General features: G+C 37.7%; 1 protein-coding gene across 42 annotated transcripts in view; it reads left to right on the forward strand.

Moving 5' to 3' along the window:
- Positions 1-27806, forward strand: part of PARD3 (par-3 family cell polarity regulator) — a 705875-nt gene that overhangs the window by 452959 nt on the left and 225110 nt on the right. For 8 of the 42 annotated variants that reach the window (XM_055352955.2, XM_031015294.3, XM_063710172.1 and 5 more), the window contains 6 exons: positions 2621-2809; positions 3567-3737; positions 14714-14864; positions 21001-21190; positions 25391-25542; positions 26575-26619. In XM_055352955.2, coding sequence (XP_055208930.1) covers positions 2621-2809; positions 3567-3737; positions 14714-14864; positions 21001-21190; positions 25391-25542; positions 26575-26619 — 898 coding nt within the window. Of the gene's footprint in view, positions 1-2620; positions 2810-3566; positions 3738-14713; positions 14874-21000; positions 21191-25390; positions 25543-26574; positions 26620-27806 lie in introns of all 42 variants that reach the window. The other 34 variants (XM_031015293.3, XM_063710171.1, XM_063710160.1 and 31 more) reach the window with 9 other exon arrangements.

Consider the following 27806-nt stretch of genomic DNA (forward strand, 5'->3'; position numbering starts at 1 on the left):
AAACATCAAAATTTACCATACTTTATATTCTTGTAACAGATTTTATATTGAGGTAGTACAGTTCATTCACACATAGTCATTATTTCGTACTCTGTAAATGTTTCAAGGGGCTGGGCACGTAAGCCCAATACTTTGGGAAGCCAAAGCGGGCGGATTGCTTGAGCCCAGGAGTCTGAAACCAGCCTGGCCGACGTGGTGTAAACCCCATCTCTAAAGAAATACAAAAATTCGCCCGGTTTGATGACATGTGCCTGTAGTCCCAGCTACTCTGGAGGCTGCAGTGGGAGGATCACCTGAGCCTGGGGAGGTCAGAGGTGTAGTGAGTAGTGATTGTACCACTACATTCCAGCTTGGGTGACAGAGTGAGACTGTTTCAAAAAAACAACAAAAACACTTGTTTTGAGCTACATGGACCAAAATAAAAAGTGTATTGAATATTCATGTTTATAGAGCAAAGCATGTATATAAAGATACTTTTGTATCAAAGTATTTGATATATTTGATCTTTTTTGCCCACAATACATTGGTTTTATTTGAGCTAAAATTGTTCTCTGGGAATATTTTATTTTATTTTTTGTTATGGGACGGAGTCTTGCTCTGTCGCCCAGGCTGGAGTGCAGTGGCATGGTCTCCACTCACTGCAAGGTCCACCTCCCAGGTTCACGCCATTCTCCTGCCTCAGCCTCCCAAGTAGCTGGGACTACAGGTGCCCGCCACCACGCCTGGCTAATTTTTTGTATTTTTAGTAGAGATGGGGTTTCACCATGTTAGCCAGGATGGTCTCGATCTCCTGACCTCGTGATCCACCTGCCTCAACCTCGTGATCCACCTGCGTCGGCCTCCCAAAGTGCTGGGATTACGGGCGTGAGCCGCCACGCCCAGCCTGGGAATATTTTAAATCTAGTTTTTATGATGAGCAGGCTTAAGGCTTTATTTGGACTTTGATCATAAATGTATTTACTTTGCATAGTTAACATGACTATTACTCTGTATTTTTTCAGATTCTTATTTTGAGTTCTTCATTATATAAGTTTTAATTTTTTTTTTAACCCGTTAGCAAGTTTATTGTAATTGAAGTGTTACTTGTCTTTAAAAACTATCAGGCCATCCTTTGAGATAGCACAAAGATGTCCTACCATAAAATGTTAACTTTACATATTTGTAAATTAGAAACATCACATTACTATGGGTCTAAAGATTTATAAATAGCATATTGCTTATTTTATGATGATCTAAAAAATTCACTTACAGATAGTGTACTCTCAAAATGTATTTTATCTAATTGAGACATCTGAGATTGCATGTTTATGCCCCAAATTCCTTGCATTCCAAATTTCCTTGAATTCCAAATTCCTTGGGTTGATTTTTATTCTTATTAGGACATTTCAAAAATTTGGTAGGATGCAGTCACCTACTTTTTTTGTGTTATTGAACATTCTGTAAAAGCACAATCTGTTTAAAGTATATATTCCTACATATCTGTATACCATTGTATTTCTTATTCTTCAATTATAATTTGATAAGTCAAGCTTGAATGACTAAACAGGTGCTGGAGAAATATTTCAAACATGGGAAAAGAGGAGGAGAAATAGGTTGTAGGACTAGATGTGCCATTCAGTTTTTACTTGAAGAGCCTGTGCCACATGTCTGTTATGTGGTTGGAGCAAGAGTTTGTGCTTGAACAAGCGTCCTGGCCTTACTGATTTGGACATGACCAGTATACAGATGGTGGAAATCTTGGTCATGGGCGGGATTGCTGAGGAGGAGGAGCTCAGAAGGCTGAGTGCTTCCTCTTCTGGAGTGTAGCCTTTCTTAATGATAGGCTGTCATCTTAATGCATTTTATTCAGTTCTACATTAAGCTTTCATTTCTTCCTCTGTTTTAAGGGAGGTGAACAATAATTTGTATATCCTAAATGTTTTTTATTTTAAAAAGTCTTCCTTCTATACTTGGTGACTATGAAGTTAAATCTTAACTAATTAAACAAGATTACCTGAATAATATTTACCAGCTATATTATGTATGCTACAATATTGTGGAAAAGTTTTCTGTGATGTTGTATATCTCTACTTTGTCTCACAGATGTTGATGTTAGAATTCTTTAGAGGCTCTCTGAACCCATATACCTTTTTCTGCTGATTTTGTATGATCAGGATTTGTTATTTTTTGTGAATAAACACCATTAGTGAACATTAAATATATTGATAACTTCAGAATTTTCTCATAAAAAGGGAGATAAATGAATTATATTTATTTATTTTTACTCCCATTGTTACTGTTTTTGTTGTCGTTTAGAATATATAATTAGACCAAAAAAATCCCGAACTCTAGAAATCTACGAGTCTTTAGTCCTTCCACTACATTTTCCCTCTATCTTTCTCAAATCCGATTTAAGTTTGGTTCAATATTGAATAATTGCTACATAAAAATATTAACAGCTGGTTCCAAGAATCTTCTGGAGTGGGTGCAGATGTAGTGTTTTCATGGATCTTGCTGTGGAACCTTCATGGAAATATTTTGCCTCTTATGATTAAGGAACTGCTCATTAGCAGTCTTTAAAAATAACTTTGAGAAAGAAACATTGGACTATAATGTGCTGTGCAATTTTGTTCCCTATTAGAAAGCAGAAGATGAGGATATTGTTCTTACACCTGATGGCACCAGGGAATTTCTGACATTTGAAGTCCCACTTAATGATTCAGGATCTGCCGGCCTTGGTGTCAGTGTCAAAGGTAACCGGTCAAAAGAGAACCACGCAGATTTGGGAATCTTTGTCAAGTCCATTATTAATGGAGGAGCAGCATCTAAAGTGAGTGTCAACTTTACCATGCGTATGCCTATTAATAAAAATTTTAATTTCAACCCTGTTCCTATTTTGAAAACATATACAGTTAACAGAAGTTTTCTCATTTCTTCATGGTACCCACATTCACAATCAAACAACTAGGAGATGTATCAGTGATGTGTCACGTGGGGATGGAGTCCATAACTTCAACCTTTCATTTTTTCTCTCACAGAACATACAACCCATTGACATGCTAGTTAAATGAAGTTAATCAGTGCAAAGACTTGGCATAGGTCCTGTCACAGAATGGGCGTATAGTAGACGTTAATCTTTCCCCTCCCCTCCCCTGTTTGTGGGTCACTTACTCTATTTCTCAGCCTAGAGAAAATTTCCTGGCCATTTGTTAAGGGGACAGTTCTCTGCAACTGTCTAATAGCCTTGAGCTTTTACATGTCTTGGTTTCTAAATAACCTCTATGGGTGTTTCTGGAAGCAAGAAAGTAATCACTTTGTGTCCTTTGAATTAGTATGCTATTTTGGTAAACAGATTATGATAATGACTTGATTTACAAATGTATAAATGATTGAAATAGACACAGGCTACAATAGCTGCTTAGACGTTATTATGCCAGCGTTCAATTGGGCATAATCCATTAGGATTAAAGCTCCCCACTTTTTTTTTTTTTTGCTTTGTTTTTATTTTATTTATTAACCAAAGGAAAAGCTACTTCTTTTATAGCAGTCTGTTTAATAGCACTTATTTTTACCTGTTTTCTTCCCAGGATGGAAGGCTTCGGGTGAATGATCAACTGATAGCAGTAAATGGAGAATCCCTGTTGGGCAAGACAAACCAAGATGCCATGGAAACCCTAAGAAGGTCTATGTCTACTGAAGGCAATAAACGAGGAATGATCCAGCTTATTGTTGCAAGGAGAATAAGCAAGTGCAATGAGGTAAGAAATGCAAAAAAGCGCTAGTATCTAAAATTGTAAATAAACTACATTTCTGTCCTAATTTTGGGCAAAGGGTATTAGGTTCCAGGACCTTACATCAAAAGACCATAAATTATCTTTGCTTATTGTAGTTTTATTATTTTGTAGGTGGACTGTGGTTTGTGTTCTTAATTCTTGTGATCAACATATTCCAAAGTGGACATTAATACTCCTATTGCCAACTCAGCAGGAAACACTGGGATCTCAAAAGCCCCTTTAGCTGAATTTTTTCTTGAAATCAGGGTCACATCTTCCTTCTCAGAGCCAACAGTTTCTCTTCTAGTTGGCAGAGTTATACCTGGGAGGTGAATCATGCAGAGAAACAGTTGGTTATTCATTTGTTTATCTAAAATGGGATGCCTCTTACAAAGCCCCTAGTAGGGAACAGTCTTTCCTTCCCTGTCCTTTCTTTTTTATTTGAGACAGGATCTCACTGTGTTGACCATGCTGGAGTTCAGTGTTGTGGTCACAGCTTGCTGCAGCCTCCATCTTCTGGGCTCAGGGGATTCTCCTGCCTCAGTCTGCCAAAGTCCTGGGATTACAGGCACGCGCCATAGCACCTGGCCCACAGTCTGGCTTTCTTAGATGATGGTGTTCTCTTGTGAGATTATCAATAGCGTATACCTCCCTCTCTTTCCTCAGTCCCCATTTTCTCTTTCTCTATGGGATTGAGTCTGTTCTCTTAGAATGCCTCCTTTTTCAGTGATCTGTATTGTCTTATACTCTGCTTGTTCTAAATGTATGTTGCAGTTTGGAATTAGGGGTGAGGAGGACACAGGGCATCCTCTCTTGAAGGGTAGGATCATCTATTTTCCCAAATATGGAAAAACATACTTTGTTATATAATAGGACATTTGAAAGTTAAAAATAAATTACATGTTGCCTTGATAATATTGGAGCTTGAAAAAAGCTAAATTTCATGGATCCATTATAAATTATGTGCCAACTGTAGAAAATAGGTCAGACTTGCCCATGTGCAAAATGAGCTGTTGAAAATGTGAAGTTTTTCTTAAATCAATGTTCAGATTCCCACATTTTAAGATCAAATCAACTAAGATAAAATGATTAGCAAATAATACAAACTGAAAGTTATACCTAAGTTGTTTAAGAGTTTTTCTTAATTTTTAAACTTCTGTTTAATAAACATATAAAGCACACTTTTCAGGTTGCAGTGACCACTCATCTGAACCTATGATACAAGCATATTTTACAAAGAAAATATACTCTCGAGCTCAGTTGGTAGTCAATGTAGAGGTGACGTATTCTGAAAGATCACTGACCACTGAATTATTTTGTTGTTTTTATTTGCCAAATGTAGAATGAGTTAACAGTAATCAACAAATTAATTGCGATATCAAGAGAACAACATAACCTTAACTAAAAAATCTCAGAATGGAGAAGAGTGGGACATACAAACATTCATTTATGTAAGATAAATATAAAAGCTAATCCCTCACAGTAGGATGCTGGACTGATATTTTTTTCTCTCTTCCGTCCCTCCTGGACTGATTGAATAATAGTTTTTACTCATTGCAAAATCATTAGCTGATCTTTTAACTTAAGTCCCACAAAGCACTATATGAAAACGTCTCAACTGTAAGTTTACAAAACGTATCATTCTCTTTTAGGCCTTTTTATTTTGGCCACCTGAATACTTTCCCATTACACAGGACAGTTTTCATTCCACAGATATTTATTGAGCATCTTATGTGTATCAGAAAATGTGTTAGATCCTGAGGACATAGCAGTGAATAAGACAGATGGCATGCATTCTACTGGCCAACATATCACCTTAGTCTTTTAGAGACCAATTAAAATTTTTAACACCTTCTCAATGTTTTCCTTCACAGAAAACATTGAATGCTATAGGAGGACTTAAAATGCAGAAATGAACTGAAGATCAGTGTTCTGCTTTTATCTGATTCAGATTATTCCCTATTGTTCCCCCCAAATATTGACAAAGTAAACCTGTACCTGCCTGAAAATGTTTTGATAAAAGCACTGATTTTATTCCCTCTTGTCCTATAAGAGATGTGAAATTGGAATCCCCCTGAAATATCTCTGTGTCTTATTCACTTCTCCATATGAATTTTTGTGAATGAATATGATTTAAGTAAGGAAACAGCTGCAGTAGACAGTAATAGACTTTAATATTCAATATTCCTTATGGTATCATTTTCATACATTGCTGGTTATTACTATTTCTTAGGACAGCATAAGCTTATAAAGCAATTATATCAAAAAATCTTATGAGTGCTGTGCTATCTTTGTAATACTAGCAAGAACCCTTTTGTACTGATAGGGTTTAACTAAAGAATTACATGAAGACAGAAGATCTCAATTCAGCTTCCAGTAAGGCATAAGACATGATTTTTCAGCATTACCTTAGGAAAACCTTCTCCTTTGCACACTGGGAGGGTATGTGTAAATTATGTTACAGTAAATGTTGATATAAGCACAGGGCATCATGCTGTCCTGAACAAATCTCAAGCCAAAATAATGTGCTGAGTTTTTGTTCTAGGTCTTTTAATCAGCTGTCTAGTCCAGTCTTTGCCAATCAGAAAACTGTATTTTGCTATCTCATCTTTAAATGCAAGGTTTGCATATTTAATTTCTAGTTAGGGAAGGTAAGAATGTGTAAAAGAAAATCTTTTGTTCTTTGTCACATTTTTCTTTCTCTTATACATGGAAGTGCTGTATATTATCTTAATATGTCTTCTTTATTTTTCATTTTTGTAGAGACAGGGTCTTGCTATGTTGTCCAGGCTGTTCTCCAACTCCTGGCCTCAGCTTGCCAAAGTGCTGAGATTTCAGGCATGAGCCACCTCACCTGGTCCAATATGTTTTCTTTAAATTTATTTGTCAGCTCCCTTCACTAGGTAGTATGTTAAAGCCCTGTATTTCCCTAACATTAGTCGCGACAGGGCACATTGGAGACATTCTCTGGGAGCTATTTCTTAGCCTATTTTGCTTAGCCTTCCAGGAATCTGCAGGCACTATGTCATTCTCAAAGTGTCTCCTATGTACTCTCTCTAGTTTTCTGCTACCGTACTCCGGGTCTTCTCTAAGGGTTCCTCTTTTCTGCCTATTCTTTCATTATTCCTGTCTCTCAAAGTTCCTCTGGGTCTGTTGTCTGTTTTTTTTGTTTGTTTTTTTTTTTTGAGACGGAGTGTCGCTCTGTTACCTAGGCTGGAGTGCAGTGGCGTGATCTCGGCTCACTGCAACCTCCGCCTCCCGGGTTCAAGTGATTCTCCAGCCTCAGCCTCCTGAGTAGCTGAGATTACAGGTGTGCGCCATGCCCAGCTAATTTTTTGTATTTTTGGTAGAGATGGGGTTTCACCATGTTGGTCAGGCTGGTCTCAAACTCCTGACCTTGTGATCTGCCCACATTGGCCTCCCAAAGTGCTGGAATTACAGGTGTGAGCCACTGCGCCCCACCAGGTCTGTTTGTTTTTACTCTGCTTTTGCTCCCTAGCTGATCTCCACTCCCTTGCTGCCTGAAACCACTTGTTAGGATGAATACTATCATCCTCTTTCCAGCTCACAGGTCCACTCTGGCACCAGATCCCTCTGTCCACCTGCCTAGGGAAATATTTCCTGGTATGTCTTATGGGCACCTAATTCACAAGGCACCACATTCTTTCTGTTGTAGAAGGCAGAGATCTGGGGTCACCCTTGAACTCTCAAATGCTGTCCCTATCCCTGTTGCCTGTTGCTTCTACCTCTAGAATTTCCCTCTTTTCTTTTTTGGAGACAGAGTCTTGCTCTCTCGCTCTGTCGCCTAGGCTAGAGTGCAGTGGTATAGTCCCGGCTCACTGTAGCCTCGACTTCCCATGCTCAAGCAGTCCTGCCACCTGTCTCCCTAGTAGCTGGGACCACAGGCATGCACCACCACACCAAACTAATTTTTCTTTAAAGATGGGATCTCACTATGTTGCCCAGGTTGGTTTTAAACTCCTGGGCTCAAGTAATCCTTTGGCCTCAGCTTCCTAAAGTGCTGGAATTACGCCTGTGAGCCACTGCGCCTGGCCTAGAATCTCTCTTCCTTCAGCCGCTCCCCTCTCTCCCCTCTCCCACTGCCTGAGTTCAGACCTCATCCTCTCACTAGGCTCACTGCTGCAGCTCCCTGAGGGGTTTCTCTGCAATCAGGCTTTCTCCCTCAATCCATTCTCTGCACTGCAGTCAGGCAGATTTTTCTACAGAACACGTTAATCACGTCAGTCCCTGCTGAAATCCCTTCAGAGGCTTTCCACATCTCCAGGATCAACCAGTCTCCATCATGGGGACCACTGGGACATGCCTGATTGTCATCGGTGCCCTACAGCCCCTGCAGCACCTCTGCTATAGCTACTCAGTGTTTCTGGTAATTTCTCAGACATGGGATGCTCTTTTACACCTCTAGGTCTTCCACTTGAGTCTATCTGCCCCTCATCCTAGTAAAGACTTAACGCAGTCTTTCATTTTCCATTTTCTCTTCCAAAGCATTTTTATAGCCCCGTGTACTCCCCTTCACCCAGCAGCTGTCACACTATAATGGTTTCCTCTTTGATTTTCTTTTGCTGGAATTGTGGATTCTGAGACTGCCAGGGCTTGGTCCATCTACCACTTTCCTGTGTTATCCTTTGCTGGTATCCAACCCAGGCCTGACACATCAGCACAGGCTGAATGACGAAGAGCAACCCTGGAGAGTCTGGCTTTTTTTTTTTTTTTTTTTTTTTGAGACAGAGTCTTGCTGTGTTGCTCAGGCTGGAGTGCAGTGGCGCGATCTCGGCTCACTGCAAGCTTCGCCTCCTGGGTTCACGCCATTCTCCTGCCTCAGCCTCCCAAGTAGCTGGGACTACAGGTGCCCACCACCACGCCCAGCTAATTTTTTGTATTTTTTAGTAGAGACGGGGTTTCACCGTGTTTGCCAGGGACTGCAGGTGCCTGCTACTTCTGGCATTTTTTTTTTTTGTTTGTTTGAAGAAAGACAGATCTTGTTAGTATTAGAAACTGAAATTCCAAAGTCACCCTCAGACAAGGCAAACAAAATGATTTTGAGGGCAGTAATTTTTATTTCCTTTGCTTTCCTTCTTTTCTTAGATCTAATGGTTTTATCTAACTACACTTAAAAACTTTGTATAAGCCATCATTGTTTGTTTTCTTTTTTCTTTCTTCAAAGAAAAAGAGATGGCTTCCCATTGTTTAAAGCCCTTAAAGGATGGTTTCACTTTTTTAGAGAAAAACTGAGTCCCTGCATTCTTTTCCATCGTTTCAGTTTTGGAATACACAAAGTAAGAAGAGAAAAATTGTTTTCACTTACCTCAAAGGATACATTTGTTGAAGACTTTTTTATTTTGTTTTATTTATTTATTTATTTATTTATTTTTTAATTTATTGATCATTCTTGGGTGTTTCTCGGAGAGGGGGATTTGGCAGGGTCATAGGACAATAGTGGGGGGAAGGTCAGCAGATAAACATGTGAACAAGGGTCTCTGGTTTTCCTAGGCAGAGGACCCTGGGGCCCTGGGTACTTGAGATTAGGGAGTGGTGATGACTCTTAACAAGCATGCTGCCTTCAGGCCTCTGTTTAACAAAGCACATCTTGCACTGCCCTTAATCCATTTAACCCTGAGTGGACACAGCACATGTTTCAGAGAGCAGGGGGTTGGGGGTAAGGTTATAGATTAACAGCATCCCAAGGCAGAAGAATTTTTCTTAGTACAGAATAAAATGGAGTCTCCTATGTCTACTTTCTACACAGACACAGTAACAATCTGATCTCTCTTTCTTTTCCCCACATTTCCCCCTTTTCTACTCGATAAAACCGCCATCGTCATCATGGCCCGTTCTCAATGAGCTGTTGGGTACACCTCCCGGACGGGGTGGCGGCCAGGCAGACGTGCCCCCCACCTCCCTCCCGGACGGGGCGGCTGGCCAGGAGGGGGCTGCCCCCCACTTCCCAGACAGGGCGGCTGCCGGGTGGAGGGGCTCCTCACTTCTCAGACCAGGTGGCCGGGCAGAGACGCTCCTCACCTGCCAGACGGGGTGGCGGTCGGGCAGAGACACTCCTCAGATCCCAGACGGGTTGCGGCCGGGCAGAGGCGCTCCTCACATCCCAGACGGGGCGGCGGGGCAGAGGCACTCCCCACATCTCAGACGATGGGCGGCCGGGCAGAGACGCTTCTCACTTCCTAGAGGGGATGGCGGCAGGGAAGAGGCGCTCCTCACTTCCCAGACTGGGCAGCCGGGCAGAGGGGCTCCTCACATCCCAGACAATGGGCGGCCAGGCAGAGAGGCTCCTCACTTCCCAGACGGGGTCACGGCCGGGCAGAGGATACAATCTCGGCACTTTGGGAGGCCAAGGCAGGCTGCTGGGAGGTGGAGGTTGTAGCGAGCCGAGATCACGCCACTGCACTCCAGCCTGGGCAAGATTGAGCACTGAGTGAGCGAGACTGCGTCTGCAATCCCGGCACCTCTGGAGGCCCAGGCGGGCAGATCACTCGCGGTCAGGAGCTGGAGACCAGCCCAGCCAACATGGCGAAACCCCGTCTCCACCAAAAAATACAAAAACCAGTCAGGTGTGGCGGCGCGTGCCTGCAGTCCCAGGCACTCGGCAGGCTGAGGCAGGAGAATCAGGCAGGGAGGTTGCAGTGAGCCGAGATGGCAGCAGTACAGTCCAGCCTAGGCTAGGCATCAGAGGGAGACCGTGGAAAGTGGAGGGAGACGGGAGAGGGGAGAGGGGAGCAAAAAAGAGTAACTTTACAGTGGAGAAAGCTGTTGACACTCTGTTGAAGACTTTTAAACGAGACTGGAGGGGAATGGAAGTAAATGCCAGGCATCATTCCTTGAGTGTTGAAAATAGTCTCTATATGAGAATTGTGCTGAGTTTTAAATATTTTAAGGACATTAATATTTGTAGAAATTACTATAATTTAACATAGCTTCCAGGCATTTTATTGTATCCACGTTAGAAGTGATTTTATGTAAAGCTTTTTCTTAGTGCCAGTAGAGAATATCGCCAGGTGAGCTTTCTGTCTTAGACCTCATATTGGGGGATTTAGTCATCAAGGACTTCTTTAAAATGAATTTTTTCTCTAGGCTTAACCCTCTTAGAATGAGAAAGGTATATTAGAATAGGAAAGGGGCCTAAGGTATCATTTATGAATCTCTTCATTTTCTGTATTAAGAAATAAATGCAAAGAGGTCAAATGATTTGCTTTAATGGCTGCAAGGCCAGCATAGGTGGCAAAGTAATTTAGAAGCAAAATGTCTGTTTCTCTTACACAAGTGAGTGGATCTAATTGACTGTGATTGTGTTGTTCAGGCACTTTATATCCCAGTTGCGTTGGGAAGTAGTGTACAATAAAAGCATGGGCTTTACAATCTGATGTAATCGGTGAAATTCCGGTTCTGCCATGTGCTGACTTGAGGAGCTCACCTCACATTTCTGGTTCTTGCCATTGCCCTCATGGGGATGTGAAGGAAAATAAATGTGGTCCTGTTTGAAAAGAGAATGTGAAACTGTGCTCTAAATCTTCCTTCACTCTCCTCCAAAACTAAAATCTGTCTTTTCATTAGTTGCTTTATGTTCATCTGTCCTCTGGAAGCTAATATTTTCCAGAATATATATTTGTAATCTAGGTTAAATGTCTTTTAATATCAACATCATGGCATGTCCTCAGTTTTAACAGCCTATTTCCACATAATGTAGTGTGTTTTAAGGAAATTATGACTCACTCACTTTTAGGAATGAATTTATTAATCTAATTATTCCACCAGTGCCTGCTCTACGCTAGGCATTGGGGATAAAATACAATATGCTAAAAAAAAAAATGAAATATTGAATAATATGATCTTGCCAATCACCAGTGAGAATCCAGTTTTGGGTTTGTTGAAGGGGGTTAAGGCCATTCCAATACGAACTTTTCAGTGTTTGTAGTGGAGATGGTGGGATACATTTTCTTTAGGTGAAAGACACTATTTGCCTTGCTAATGCATACTCACAACAAACGGAGATGTTATTAAACCCCACAGATAAATTCACATGAATTTTCATTATTCACTTAGCTTATTATTTCCTTTGGGATAGTGACCACAACATGAAATAAAGGCCTGTTCAAAGAGTTAAAAATAAGATTTTTTTTTGCCCTGTGGTAATATATTTCCAAGTTACTTTAGCAAAAGACTATCACTTTACACTCCTACCGAGTGTGGGTTATCTTGCCGCAACCTAAAGCTATTTTTGTTCTTTAATAGGTAGAAAGACTTTCCTTGGGATGGAACTGAGGGGCTAAACAGCCACTGCTACAGGGGACTGTATTTAGTTGGAGTCAAGAAAATTTTTGCACATTAAACCACAAATAGACAACAAAGTGAAAATCGCAGTTGTGCTTACTTTGGTTTCTTCTTCTAATGAAGCTTAATTCCAAGCTTCCCCCTCCCCCACCAAGATGGAGTCTCTCTGTTGCCCAGGCTGGAGTGCAGTGGTGTGATCTCGGCTCACTGCAACCTCTGCCTCCTGGGTTCAAGCAATTCTCTGCCTCAGCCTCCCGAGTAGCTGGGATTACAGGTGCCCGCCACCACACCTGGCTAATTTTTGTATTTTTAGTATATTTGGTGTTTCACCATGTTGGTCTTGAACTCCTGACCTCATGATCCACCCGCCTCGGCCTTCCAAAGTGCTGGGATTACAGGCGTGAGCCACTGTGCCCAACTGAAGCTTAATTTTAATAAGGTTTTAATATAAGGAGCCTGCAAGGGCGTGAGAGCAGCTGGGGGAGCAGAGGCCAGCCATTCTCCCAGGACCACTGGGGTTGCCTCTCTTCCTCAGTGCCGCTGCTGCCCCCTCTGACACATTTCTATTTCCTAAGCTGGTGTTCTTGCAACAACAAAAAATCATCAAAAGATTTAAAACAAAACTGTAACCCCAATCAGTTTTTTTAAAAGAAATTAAAAGCCATTGTATCTTCTGTTAAATATTTATGTAGTCAACTATTGATGTCTTCATTTAAATCTGTCTTTTGAGATGCAAATTAAATATGGGTAGAGAGGTAGGGGAGGTGGAGAATCTTTCCTATGAAAATGTTCAAGTGCTTGGTTTTTTTCTGAACAGACGTCTTAACTGTTTTTCTCTAGAAAACCTGCATGTACTCCTTTTTAATGGAATTTTTATTTGGCTTTATAAAATTTTAAAATAGCCTTTTGGGATATTTAGGGATTTCTCAAGAAGAAGTTTTATAAAGGTTTTATCATGTAGAAAATTGCAGCATTATACAGTTCAATTAAATACATTTTTCAGGCAACCTTGAGGATATGTTGTCTGTCTTTTGATAAATTATTGTACAGTAAACAGAATTTGTTTATAGAATCTTGTATAGCAAGTCTTTATGTAGGTATACTTTTTAGTGTGTGTGTTAATTTAAAAACCATACTTGTTCTTAATGGTATAGAGTATTCGTTTTATTAGCTTTTTTTTTTTTTTTTTTTTTTTTTACTTTCCCAGAGTCTCTTGGAATTTAGGCATTACATTCTTTTAGAAACTGTTCTTTTATTTCTTTACATCAGAGACCTTGAATATTTAATTTACTTTTCAGTAAAGCTGTCAGTTGTAATCTACAATTTTTTAAAAAAACCTAATAAAACAAATCCTCGTTTCACAGTTTAAACCTTATTGAGTCTAATTCACTAGAGCTGCAAGTTTATTATTCTCCTGCAGTTTGACGTGCCTCCAATTGTAATTGTGTTGACCCTTCAATGCATTAAATCTCCCCAGTGCTTATCAAACTGGGAGAGATAAGTCTACAATTCGAAACTTCATTAAATATCTCATTTATATTAAACAGATGATAGCTTCTAACAGAAATAATAATTTGTTCAGCTGAAGGAAGTGCGACAGTTGTGGTTTCATGTGTGAGAGCGCCTTCTCTCCCGCCGTGCTGTGTGATGCTGCCCTCCTGCCCACTCCCCCACATTGGCCCTTCCTGTCTGTCTAACACCAAAGCATCATGAGATACCAGTCCTTGTGGTGAACCTCACAGTCTGTGTTATGAGGATTGTAGTTTAATGTTCTTCATTAAAACAGATTTGTTTGAAGACCTTACTAACATGAATTTCTTACTCATATTATTTTTATGTAAAATATGACTTATTAGACAGAGCTAGCTGTTTTAAGAAATGCCCGATACATTTTAATTTATTGTCATCGAAATTGACATACATTCATTGCTTATTTATTAGATTGTATATGTTTTTGAAATCCTCCTATCTTTGTGTGCTTTATTAGAATATTTGGTCCCGATTTTCATATTGTTCTGTACACTACTGAAGTGATTATTGCAGCTACTATCTTGTACTTAAACATTACAGTAAAGATAATACCATGATTATTCTTAATTTCTAGCAGGAGAAATTTAAAATCAATGTGTTGTTCAAGACACCTGAGCTGATATCTTTAGGTCTTGTAGAGTAGGTAATAATTCCACCAGCACACATGGAAAAATGTGTGCTAATTGTTAGATGTATTTACATACCATAAGTATAAGACCTATAGCTAAATTGCAGCTTCCATTCTGATCAAGCGTGCCTTTTATAGAGTAACATCTAGTAAAGAATTCTGAATTACACTGTAACTTAAATTGACTTAAACAGACACTAACAGTCAAATTGGAAAAATAAACAACAAGCTCTGATTTTAAAAAAGCCTTAAATATACATATTTTTCCTCCAGTGGTTGAAATCTGACAGAACTTCATGGGAGGCATGGTATAAAGTGGCACAGAAAGTTGGTCATTAGGCAGAGCTGTCATCACAAATTATTTTGGTACAGGGTGAAAAGTTCTAGTTCATTTGGTACCCAGTTGGATACAGGCCTCGGGCAAGTTGTTATAATTCTTCCATGCTGCTAATGGGCCTCCAGGTACTGATTTTTCTTTGCCCCCATACCTGTTACTCTGTAGCTGAAGTCACCTGGGAGCCCCCCTGGACCTGAGCTGCCCATTGAAACAGCGTTGGATGATAGAGAACGAAGAATTTCCCATTCCCTCTACAGTGGGATTGAGGGGCTTGATGAATCGCCCAGCAGAAATGCTGCCCTCAGTAGGATAATGGGTGAGTCAGGTAAAACTCTGTTTATCACATCTTATTTTGATGCTTTCATTGGTTTACTGAGAGGTTATTGGTGTAATATTAATGTAATATTAGTGTAATATTAATGTAAATAAAAATATTAATGTTTTCAAGACAAAAGAGAACAGGTTTATTAAAATCATTCAGGAAGTGTTCATGTGAAGAGGTAAATCAATCCATTGATTTAAGTGACTTTTAGATCCTGTAACATGACGAAGCAACGAAAAAGAAAGGGATCATATGGAAATGTTTTCTAGTGATCAAGATATTCTTTACTTACTTGAGATAATATGTGAAGCTATGTTTAAAAAGAAATCAAAATTTAATGGCTTGTGGCGAAAAGGATTCAAAAGTTACATATCATTCACAGTGGCACTGCCTGGAGGGGGAGAAAAAATATTTATATACAGATATATGCACACATATATAAAATATTCACATGTATCTGGTTTGTATTTAATAGGATATTACTGTATTTTAATTGTATTTTACTTTTCTGAAGCTTTAGTTTTAAAATCGCAAAACTAGTCTTCTGCATCCTTTGTTTGGATTCAGTACCATCCTATCTGCATGGCCCCCAGTGGGTAATGAGGTTATTAGCACTTGCTTTGCAGCAGTTCAGCTTTCTACTAACAGATCCAGCTGATAAAGACTTGCTTTGCCACAGGAGTGGTTGGATTTACTGAGTTGCTCATCTTGCGATTAGCTTGCGAGAGTTTTCAAATTTAAAACACAAGAAGCCATTTTGGTTAAAATAACACCTGACATAAAACACTTTTATTACTGGTGTATTTTGCAAGGCTCTCATTTAAAGTAAAACCCTAAAGTTAACTCCATTTTGAGTACATTTAATGCAGATTTAATACAATTCAAGTTTCCATTATGGAGCCTCATTGAAGCAGTAATTTATTCATCAGTGGGTGTTTATGGAAAGCATGCTATTGGCAAGACATTGTGTATATACTGTTGCTGTAGATACAAAGATGAGTAAGAAGCAATCTCTGCCTTCAAAGAACTTTCTACTGGGCATGATCAAAAACATACATAAACATGTCTAGTAGAATTATCTGTTTTTCTTCCTCTAATCTCTCTAGCTTTCTAGTTTAGAAAAATTGCTGAATATGTAATTTCTTATCTTGTTACATGTGGAACTTAGACAAGCCAGCTTTCTGGTGTTACTTTGTCAACATTTTTCTTTTTACATGCTTGGCGTAAGTGAATGTCAGGGAAGAGTGCCACACCTGTTGGGTTGAACACCTGTCAGGTGAAAGGCTTTGTACATAGTTTATCACTTTTAAATCTTTGCTTATTACTTACCACTCTCTTCACTGCTGTTGGATTTTCCATACTTTCTTGGCTTTGGTATAAATCTTTATCTTTGTTAAATTATTTTTTTGTTGATGAAATTTCAGTCCCCTTGAGAGAGTGTGCATGTGTCCCTAGATATTTGTGCACACAAAGTGATATGCTGTAATTTCCCCTTTATTATAGGAACATAGGACTTGCCATACTGAATCAGACCATTGGTCCACCAGTTCCTGTAACCTGCGTCCTGCCTCCAATCCCTGATGCTTCAGAGGAAGGCGAAAAACTAAAACTAAAACGCAAACCAAAAAAATCCCTAAATTCAGCTAGTGACCTTTTGAAATGCTGTATATATGAGTTGAAGAGTCATTCATTTTCTTCCTAGTCTGTTGCCCTGATTTTGTTAGCTACAGCTTCATTAGTCCTCTTCGGTTTGCATTATAGTTGACATTGTTTCCTCTTCCTTCTGCTAGATATGTACTGAACTCTTAAAACTCCAGATGCTTCCCCAGGGCAGTAACTTCTCTCCCAGTTCTGTGTTTTGTGATGTGTATGCCCTTTTACCACTTTGGGCTGGGGGTGACAAATGCGTTACTATTTAAGGGTAGGCTAAATTGATGTTTTTATGATTTGGATATTTTCTTAAGATAATTTTTTACAATTTGTACCGGAAACTAGGGATTCTAAATAGTTTTACCCTGACAAGTATATATGCATATTTTGATTCATCTTGTGTTTTGCAAATTTGAAAATTCCTCACTGTTTGTCAGTCCTTATTCTAGTATCTTTGGCCGTAAGAATCAAATGCAATTTGTGAAATTAGTTACCACTTAAAGTTAGAAATCCTGTTCAAGATGTTACCTTGCTAGAGAATGCCCAAACAAGGCATTAGGAGAGGTATGGGGCAAAAAAATTAGGAAACTTGACAAATCACACCGTTTCTGAACCAAAATTTGGATTTATGTTTTTCTGAGTCATGAATTCCATAGTTCCAAAGACATTAGGACTTTGGATTTCCATTCGCCTAAACCAATAACAACAGTGTTTATTGATTTGCACAGTATCTAGGCGCATGGATATTCCTCAGACTGTTTGGTTAATGATTGTCTTCTATATGTTTGGAATCACTCCTTTGTAGACATTAGTGGAGGTTGAGGTATTTACTTCATGATCTGCTATGATACAAAAGGAACTTTGTGTTGAAATTCTGGCTGATTACCTTAGGGAGTTATTAATTTTATGTTAACAGGTTGAATTTTCATATGGAGTAATCCCCTATGTAGGACTCTAGGCTAAACGGAGCTTTGAGGCTTTGTGATGCATTCCTATGTGAACACATCCCTGGCGAAAGGCTTTTAAAAGATACACCCCAAAAGGAAGAGCCTTTAGAGTTGAAAGGATGTCAGATGTCATCAGTCACACTTTCCCATTTAACAGATGAGGAACTAAGTCCTGATATCCCATGATGTTTTTTGTTTTACTTTGTTTTTGGCTATTTCCTTTTTCTAAAAATAGCCCTCTCTGGGGAATGCTGAGATCTTCATTCTTTATTAGTATCAATTTATAATTATCTACTTCTGTAAGCAGTTATTCGAAAGTCTCCAGATCTTATTCTATCCTGGCACCCATGGTGACTAAAAAAATCAAAGACGTTAAATCTTTGAAAACAGCCTTCAAACCACATACTCCAACCAACTTACCTTATATGTCGGGGAATTATGGAGCAAATACATTAATTAACTTGACAGAAGTTGCACACTTTCTGTACTTCTGAACCAAAATTTGGATGCATGTTTTTCTTTATCATGAGTCACACCTGATTAGGATTTCCTTAGCTTTTGTTGGGGTCAGACAGGATTGTGACCAAAGGCAAGATTTCTCTGTCATCTCTTTTGACAGAATTTCCACAATCATGGATTTTGTAATAGTCCTGGACATTCATCAGAAAGTAACCTGTAGTGGGGCTGCCTACATAGGATTCTTCCTTTGAAAAGCCTTAAACATTTTTCTAATGGTTGGTCTCTCTTAACTAACAATAAAAAACAGCAACAAGGCAGCTGGGCACAGTGGCTTATGCCTGTAATCCCAGCACTTTGGGAGGCCCAGGCAGGTGGATCACCTGAGGTCAGGAGTTCAAGACCAGCCTGGCCAACATGTGAAACCCTGTCTCTACGAAAAATACAAAAATTAGCCGGATGTTGTGTTGCACACCCGTAGTCCCACCTACTGGGGAGGCTGAGGCAGGAGAATCGCTTAAACCCAGGAGGCAGAGCTTGCATTGAGCTGAAATCGTACGACAGCACTCCAGCCTGGGCAACAGAGTGAGACTCCATATCCAAAAAACAAAAACAAAAACAAACAAACAAACAAACCAGCAACAAGGATAATCAGCATAACTAATTTAACCATCACGTCCATTTCGTAAAAGACATCACACATTGTCATTTGTAAGCCTGGGACTTTTAACTATTTCTCAACTTTTTTAGCTGAATAATTTTTCTTTTTAAAACAAAACTGAAATCTGTTGTATCCATTTTAGAATTTATCTCAGTAGTTTGTATATTCATACATATGTGGTGAGTTTAAGAAGACGTATTTAGAACATTTTTATCTTGTTAGCAATTTGACATAGAAAAATGGAACATTAATGTTTTTATTGTGAGTCATGTCACTGGCACAGTTTTCCTCTAGTATCATGTGTGGTGTTACCTTCTATGTAAGTTTGCCAATGAATAAATGTTTAGTAAACAAACATTTTGTATTTCATTGTTTCACTCCTCTACAAGATACTGACTAGTTTACTTAGTTTGTAGGTCACTAGTTAACTAGTTGAAGATAGAGGAAAGTTTACCTATCAGAAATAAGTTGAAGCCTTCTCAAGTCATAGAAGGTTTCACATTTATGATGTGCCAACTACTAGCAAACATAATTAAGGGATCATTGTATTGTCTAGGTGCAGCTTAGTAGAATATGTAGTTAAGTTTTTTAGCTGTCCATTACCCTGGTATAATCTTGGAGCCATAACCCAAAACTATATTCCTGGCAAGCATGTTAAGAAGTGGAAAATATGGGTTTTCAAATCTTGTGAAATATTAGCCTTTCAAATCATGGGTGAGAAAAATAATGCTAAATTATTTTCTTACTATGAGGAAGATTTCTTGCCATTTATCTATGTATACAATATTGTATCACAACAGTTAAGGTATAATATTTCTACTCAGAACAACAGATTACAAAAAAAATCATATGCCCCTTTCAGTGTTCCATATTGCTTATTAGGCCGTCTCTCAGAATATATTGTGTAAAACCAGAAGTTTTAGTTTTGTGTTTAAAAATGAATGCACTATGATTATACTGTAATATTTTCTTTTAATAAATTATGCCCGTGTGAGTATTTGGTATTTAATATTGTGACATGCCTCATCAGTGGTGAGTTGTCCATTGGGGTAACTGGTTTTATAATTCTATATACTTTGAAGGAAAAAAGTATGTCTTGAGAAGGAAATATTTCTTGGCTAATAGTGCTAGAAAGTCCCACCTTATTGATGAATGACACTTTTGCTGAACAGGTTTCTATCCTAATATTCTAATACTGTATTAGAAATAAATGAGTAATTTGAATTCAGGTAAGGGAAATGGCTAAGTATTACACTTGATTTACATTTTTATCATTAGCATTTATATAAGCTGTTAATTTTCATAGTTTGTCAAAATGGGTGCATTTGAAATCAAAGAGAAAGTTTTTCTTGGTAACATGCTGAGAAGGGGTTTCAGTGAACTTACAGTATTACTACAATAGTGTAGTTGATGTTAAATGAGGAATGCAGTTGAAATCCCCAGCTAGTTTACTTTTTGTGGGTTATCCTGAAAAGATGTAGCAATTTAAATAAATTTTGCTCCTTTGCTGAAATGTCTAGAACAATACAATACAGACGTTTAAAAATCCTTCACGCTTGTGTATGCCATCCCAGCATCCTCAGTCATGGCCTGAAAAACCTCTGGCCACTCAGATCCTAATTTTTTGCATCAAGATCACTCCAGGTATCTCTCCTTTTCTAGGCTTTGTTTCTGGTAATACTCATCTTTTAAGTGTCACTTGACTGCATCATGGGCTTTTCTCCATCATGCATTTAATAATGATGTTGTTGCTATCTAAAATAAATATCATCATTTCTTCTGGCAGAAAAGATCATATTGACCATTTAAAACCTAATTCTGATGTTAACTTTTGCCAAGATTTCCAGCACTTCCTACCCCCAGTAACCCAGGCAATTACAACACAAGTGAATGGCTTTGGACTCATCTCTACACCACCATACAATTATCACTGCTTGTAATTGTTTCTCCTTCACTAGGGCATACGTCCTTTAAGGACAGAGACTGTGTCTTGCAGTACCTGCTCTGCAGCAGTTGCTCAGTGAATGAATGAATAAACAATGCAAGTTAGTGGGGCTTCTTTGTAAATTTCCTGGTAATTTTTCAAAGGACATTCACAGTTTAGAATGCGTGTAGCATTTTCACATTAGAAGACATTTGAGAGAGTATCTTTGGCTTTAGGAAACTTCAAACCAGAAAAATTGCATGCATTGCCCTGAGCTATATAGTTGTAGCGTCAGAGGTAGTAATAGACTCGAGGTCTCTGTTTGACAATCATTTATGAAAAATAAATGTGCTAAATTCTGTTTTGTTCTACCAGGTTGAGCAGATATGTGGAAAGTTAGACTTTTACTAATATAGCAAAGTATTAAACTTAATAGATGTAACACTTTGATCGATGTCTAGAATTTTCTCTTCTTCTTTTTTCACTGGACAGGTAAATACCAGCTGTCCCCTACAGTGAATATGCCCCAAGATGACACTGTCATTATAGAAGATGACAGGTTGCCAGTGCTTCCTCCACATCTCTCTGACCAGTCCTCTTCCAGCTCCCATGATGATGTGGGGTTTGTGACGGCAGATGCTGGTACTTGGGCCAAGGCTGCAATCAGTGATTCAGCCGACTGGTAAGCTCATCGTCCAGGGTTGGAAAACGTGAATTAATTACAGTCCCATTTTATGTTTAAGTGGCTTACTGCTAAATACAGTTAATCCTTTTTTTAATAGCTCTGTCTTCGTGGTTTTTATATACTTATCACTCTTATAATAAAAGATTATACCTGAACTCTGTAAATTTAATTGTTTTAGCCTTCAAGAGCTATAGTTAGTAATATAACCAAAACAATGACAAAACTACTACCAATCAAAAAACCGTGCTCATTTATTTTTCACTTTCACTTTATGATTTATTTCACATCTGTGTTAATTTGATGCAGTTTTTCAATTAAATAAATAAATTCTTGGCAACTCCCTAAATTGATGGCAACAATTAGATAATTTTGCAAAACTTAAGAGTTGATGTGTTCTAAGAGTGGGAGGAGGCTTTTTTAAAGTGTTTTTTTTTTTTTTTTTTTTCAGAGTGCTATAACCACACTATTTAAAATGCTTTGTAATTGCTTTTAACATAGTGACTTCTGGGGCACTCCCTGCTATTTTCTTTCCTGTGTCTTTCAAAATAGAAGAAAGCATTTGATACTACTGAGCCAATGTGTGGCTCATGAAGGTGGATGTGTGCCTTAATGTTTATGCCTAGTAATTATATACATCAATAAGCAAAAGCAAAGCTCCTCTTGGGGACGACCTCGCAAGGTTGTAGTGATAATTAACACAAACCATGTGAAGTATTGTACCAGAATTTTCTCATTGCCCTTTCTCTGGGGTCTTTTATGAATGTATCAGCAAAATCATATTTAAATGTTATGGTGTTGTTCCTTCACCACTTAGCCATTCCTGCTTCCTACTGTTTTTCTGGCTTGTGTCAACATTAAATATTAGATAGGAGGTGTCTGGGGGACTGGCATTTATTTGCGTTAACATTTTTAGTGATGATCTTAACAAAGTGAACCACTCCCCCAATCCTCTTCCCTGACTCTCCACATGAACACACAAAATACAGTTCATTTATCTGTTAATTATGAAGATGTTCTCTTGGAATAAATCACACCTCTTATTTGGGACCTTGAAAAGTTCATCTCTAGCTTTTCATTTCTTTCTTTTTAAATTCTCTTTTTGAAAGCACAAGATTTAAAAATAGAACTACCCTCAAACCTGCATGATAATGGCCCATCTTTGAATGAGGTTTTTGATTAAACATAGAAGGGAAGACTACAATATAAAGTAAAAACCCATTTGAAATCTGCAGATGGTGTTACATTGACTGCTGTGTCTCATATCTCTTTCTGAAAATGAAAGTAACAACAACAGAGAGAGCAAGGATTAGATAGACGCAGTGTTCATCTTAGGGACAAAAGCCTTTAAATCTCTACCATGATGAGAAATTGTGGAGGTGGTCAGTGTCTTTGGGGCCTTATAAAGCAGTATATTAGTGAAAATAGATAAATAACTAGAAGGGATAGATTGTGGCATTAATTTCCCTAAGGGGGATTTGCAAAATGGTGAGGACTTGTATAATTTTGCTGTGGGGAATGTGGGGCAAAGAAAATAATATGAATGAAGGGTTATCCAAACAAGAATGCCAGCTGTTCTGAATCACAGCAGAAAATGCAAGCTTTTCCAGCCTGACAATATCTTCCCTAATCCTTGATGAAAATGCTATGAAAACAAAAGGCCAATAAGACAGGATTAATAACTGGAATTTTAATAACATTAGGGGTCAGGATATGGTTACATTCTTTAAAGAATCAGCTGTCATTCCTGCAATCTAACTTGTTAAATATTCCAGTGTACTGTTTATTGTGTCTGAAATAAGTTTAATGGGAATATTGATAGGGAAGAATTAATTTTGTCATAGTTTAAGAATATTTAGTTATTTAAGACTCTTACTAATGCACAAACTCATTTGACATTTTAAATTGTATATGTAGTTCACTGCACAGTTGTCGAAGGCTATGTCAAATGGCTAAACTTACTTGTTTACTTATAGAATATACAATTTTCAATCCATTAATCAATTGAGAGAACATTAATAATGTGTTTCTGGGGGAAAGGAAATAACAGCAAATTCTAATCTTAATGGTAACATAATTTTAGAGGATATAAAATTAAAGGTGCACCAATATGTGGTTTTCAGGCGAGATTGGCAGTGACAATTTGTATTTCTTTGAAAAATCTTTTACCAACAATTTATTTCTACTAACACTGTATTTCAAATGCATTCTGTTTACAAGTTTGGTGCAGTATTGGAGTTGAGGTTTTTTTTGTTTTGTTTTTGTTTTTTTTTTTTGAGATGGAGTCTCGCTCTGTTGCCCAGGCTGGAGTGCAGTGGCGCGATCTTGACTCACTGCAAGCTCCGCCTCGCAGGTTCACACCGTTCTCCTGCCTCAGCCTCCCAAGTAGGGAGTTGAAGTTTTAAATTATTCTAGAAGAGGTAAAAAGAATTGGTTAGCATGTGCAGAGTGACTGAAGAGATCCACTGACAATATGTAAAAGAATTATTGGAAATATATTATTTAGAGTTTGCTGTTGCAAGATTGTGTCATATTACTTATCATATGGGTTTTGATTTTTTACTTTTAGAAGTGTGTTTTTTCACTTGGGTGTATGTACTCTCATTATATAAGCCATTTACACCTAAGCATATTAGTATGTGAAGGGGCATCTGAGGGTAGATGTCTGTCATCATAATTTGTGTTTGATAATTTGAGATAGTCTTCATTGGGTGATGACTGACTTGTTTAGTAGTTAGCAATTTACATGGGGCTTTCACCTTAGGTTGCTGAATTCTCTCGTTAGCTTTTTAAGTGAATGAGACAACTGTTCTCTTTATTGAGCATATTTAATACATAATGAGCTCAAAACATTTCAAGTCACCCTACCCAGTGGCAGGGCTTTTGCCTGCTATCTTACTTTTCAAACTTTTACCATAGCTCTTTAAGAGCCAACTCTCATTTCATGCACAGTAAATTGCAACTAAATTTCTGATGTACATCCAAAGGTTGACTGTTTTTTTACTAGTATGGATGATAGTTCTTATAAGGCCATAAAGGGTTGGAAAAGCTTGCTTCCATCAGAAACATGAGGAAGACTATCATAAATTCAGCTGACAGTGGAAGGAGCCCTGGGCATTTTTAGTGTGCTCAGTTAGCTGTAGAGGGATGTTCTCTCACCTGGCTAGATAGGCAAGGTGGCCGGACCTGATATAGTAGAGCTAGTATGCTTACTTACCCAATGTGCCCAGCACAGAGAAAACCCTTTTCATATTATGAACTGTGGCTAGAACACCTTATAGCACTTTAGAATGTGTTCACAGATTTTTACAAACAGGAGTGATTCTGGGACATCTTCAACCACTTGCATTGGAGGAACACTTCAGAAGGCATCCTGTTACCAGGGATTTGCCATATGCTTCCTTATCATCCCCACTTGAGCCACTGTGTTGGTGTCACCCAAATCAAATGTCATCTAAACTTAGTCATGTTCTTCCTGATTCTCATATACTGTTTATTCACTCATCTATGCATCCTCAGCATCTGTTTCAGACTTCTGGTTTAGTATTTTTCTTATGAGCTCATAGAGTACACGGAATCTTTATCTGTTATTTGGACCTACGTACCTGGCACAATGCCTTAATCAGAATAGGTTCTAATAAATGTTTGTTGAATTGATTTCTTTGTTTTAATATTTCAGAGAAACTGCAGCCTTATGAAATGGCATGCCATAATGACATTTTTTTCTTTCCTTAAAACACAACATAAAAGATATGTAAGAAGTCTAGAATATACTCTTTTTGAAACTTCTATTTAGTTACAATTTATATGGTCACTTGTTCGCTGCTAGTGTTTGTATATAATATATGACAGGTTTCCTGAAAAATTCAGTTGTTCTAATATCAGGCTCATTTTTTATGATCATCTTGAAATAATTCTGTATTGTCAAATAGAGTGAAGAAACAGAGAGGAAAGTAGAGAAGGAGAAAATTCGCATGGAGAAAGAGTTACTCTAAATGTTAAATTAATTTTATATTTTTCTGTCACTTTCTATACAGCCACAGTTTTTTTTTAATGGACTGTATTTGTATTATTTAGTTCAATTTTTCTTGAGGAATATACATATGTATATTTACACTTGCAGGTATGTATGAACCTCCCTAAAATGGATGTGTGCTATTTTTAGTAAATATTTTTATGTTTATTTTTTCTTCACTCCAGCTCTTTGAGTCCAGATGTTGATCCAGTTCTTGCTTTTCAACGAGAAGGATTTGGACGTCAGAGTATGTCAGAAAAACGCACAAAGCAATTTTCAGATGCCAGTCAATTGGATTTCGTTAAAACACGAAAATCAAAAAGCATGGATTTAGGTAGTGAGTACAATCTCCATGAATCTTTATCTAAATAAGTTTTAAATGCTTTCAGGATAAAATTGATGGTCCCAAGCAGATGTCTGTTTACTTTGAGCAATAGAGAAAATAAATGTGAAATGTGGCAATTTGGCAAAAATTAGTTTTTCTCCCAGTTTGAGATAACGATATTACTCATAAGTGGCATGTTTACATAATATGCAATATGTTAATATATATGTTTTCTTAAGAGAATGGAAACAAACACGTGTGCATATCATGCTATGTCCATGTATCTTTATTTTACAAAATGAAATGTTTTAACACTTTGGCTATTTAAAACCAATTTCATTGAAATTGTATTTGGTTGGTTGTCGGATTTTTGAACTAGAAGAGAAAATTTTGGAGAGAAACCATTATCTCAATCCATGTCTAGAATTTGGTTACTTCATGATGTCTTCCTTTCATTGCTGTTCTTTAAGGTTTATTTATTGGAAGCTTTCATATTTTGATAATTAAGGCATTTAATCAAAGTAATAATTTGAGAGTATTTATTATAGAAAGTATTTAAGAGCAAATGAGAGGAGGAAAATAATCATAGTTGTTCAAACACCAATCAGGTAGTGTCTCTTTAAATCCAAATCCACCAAAAAAAAAAGTAAAATAATTAATTATATTTATACACTGAATGATTTAAAACCTTTGTTAATCAACTGTAACTTATGCTGTTCTCTGGTGGCTGTTTGTATTCCAAGACTAAAAGCATTAATTTATCATATGCATAAAGAAAAATTTGGTGATGCATTGCCTTGGCTAATTATGATATGCTAACATATAACACACATGTCTGTGAAATGAAATGACTGGCATATTGCATGGAGACACTGCTTTTTTTTCCTCCTTTTTTGATTATGAATGTTTGCTTGATGTTTCATAGTATTTGCATGAAATATTAGCTGAGGATCGTCACCTAACTAAAAAGATCTGGGAATGGTGGAAGCATGATGGGCTATGGGAACTAACTGGGCTAACCATTATACATTTACCTTTTAACAGTAGCTGACGAGACTAAACTCAATACAGTGGATGACCAGAAAGCAGGTAAGAATGGACAGTTAGACTGTTGCCATAGAAACGATGGCCCACATAGCTTATCACAATTATAGAGCTGCCAATCATATGCCATGTAAACAGTCTTACGCAGATGTTTTCATTGTGAGAAATTGAATTACATAAGAAAAGAAATATTTTCTGTTAGTAGAAATTTATCAGTGGTGTACTTACTAAATAGTAATATGATTTACTGCTTCAAAAAGGCTAGAAACAACCTAGATTTTCTTAATTATATTCATGTAAGGATGTTTTATCCCAATTTTTAAAAAATCAAAATCCTGCAAACGTGATCTGTTATGGTAGACTCCTAGGTTTTTAAGTCAGCTATGTGATGTGTAGGTTAACATCCAAAAAGTGATTCTCAGAGTGGTGATTTTGATTTGAAAGATAATAGTGCCAATATAAATATTTTTCATTGTGGGACAACGTCCGGTATTGCTATCATTAGTCATTCAGAAAGGCATATTCTTTTTTTGATGCTGGAATTAGCTTATAATTAACCTGACGTTGGATTAGACTATATAATGCATATGGCTTCATATCTTAACTTTGTGAGCTTGTTCTAAATTCGTTACTTCTAAAATACTGCCAAATCATTCCATAGAAACAATGGATTATATTGAACTGGGATTGCATTATAGTCATCGATTTTGCTTTTTATGTTATTGTATGACAGTAATCACAGGAAAGTCTTTTAAGTGTAGTTAACGTGCTTTGTATAATTGACCATTTATGACTTATTATAAGTTTGGAATAGTGTTTTAATCTGTATCCAGTATGATGTAGTTACACTACTTAGCACTAATTAGCTTCAATTTGCCTTTTTAACTTGCAGTAGTAAATTAGTTTTAGCCGCTTAAAAAATGTGTATCCCACATATATATATGTAAAAATTATTGTAAACATGGTTGGAGTTATATTCTTTGGAGTATAAGATAGATTGTAAAAAAGACATCTAATAAATCATAAGATTAACTGTATTGCATGGCAATTAACTGTAGCCTTATCCCTTACTGAGTTGTTTGTTGTTCTTATGAAACCTAAAGTTTATTGAAGCAGAGCTAAAGAGAAATGTTATGTGATAGTTCACATATGTAAAATAGTAGTTAGTTTTTAGAGTTAGCAGTATAAGCAATAACCCCGATCCAAGTAAACAGTCATAAAAACCAAATTGA

Source organism: Gorilla gorilla, chromosome 8 (assembly GCF_029281585.2).
Source record: "Gorilla gorilla gorilla isolate KB3781 chromosome 8, NHGRI_mGorGor1-v2.1_pri, whole genome shotgun sequence".
Classification (NCBI taxonomy): Eukaryota; Metazoa; Chordata; class Mammalia; order Primates; family Hominidae; genus Gorilla; species Gorilla gorilla.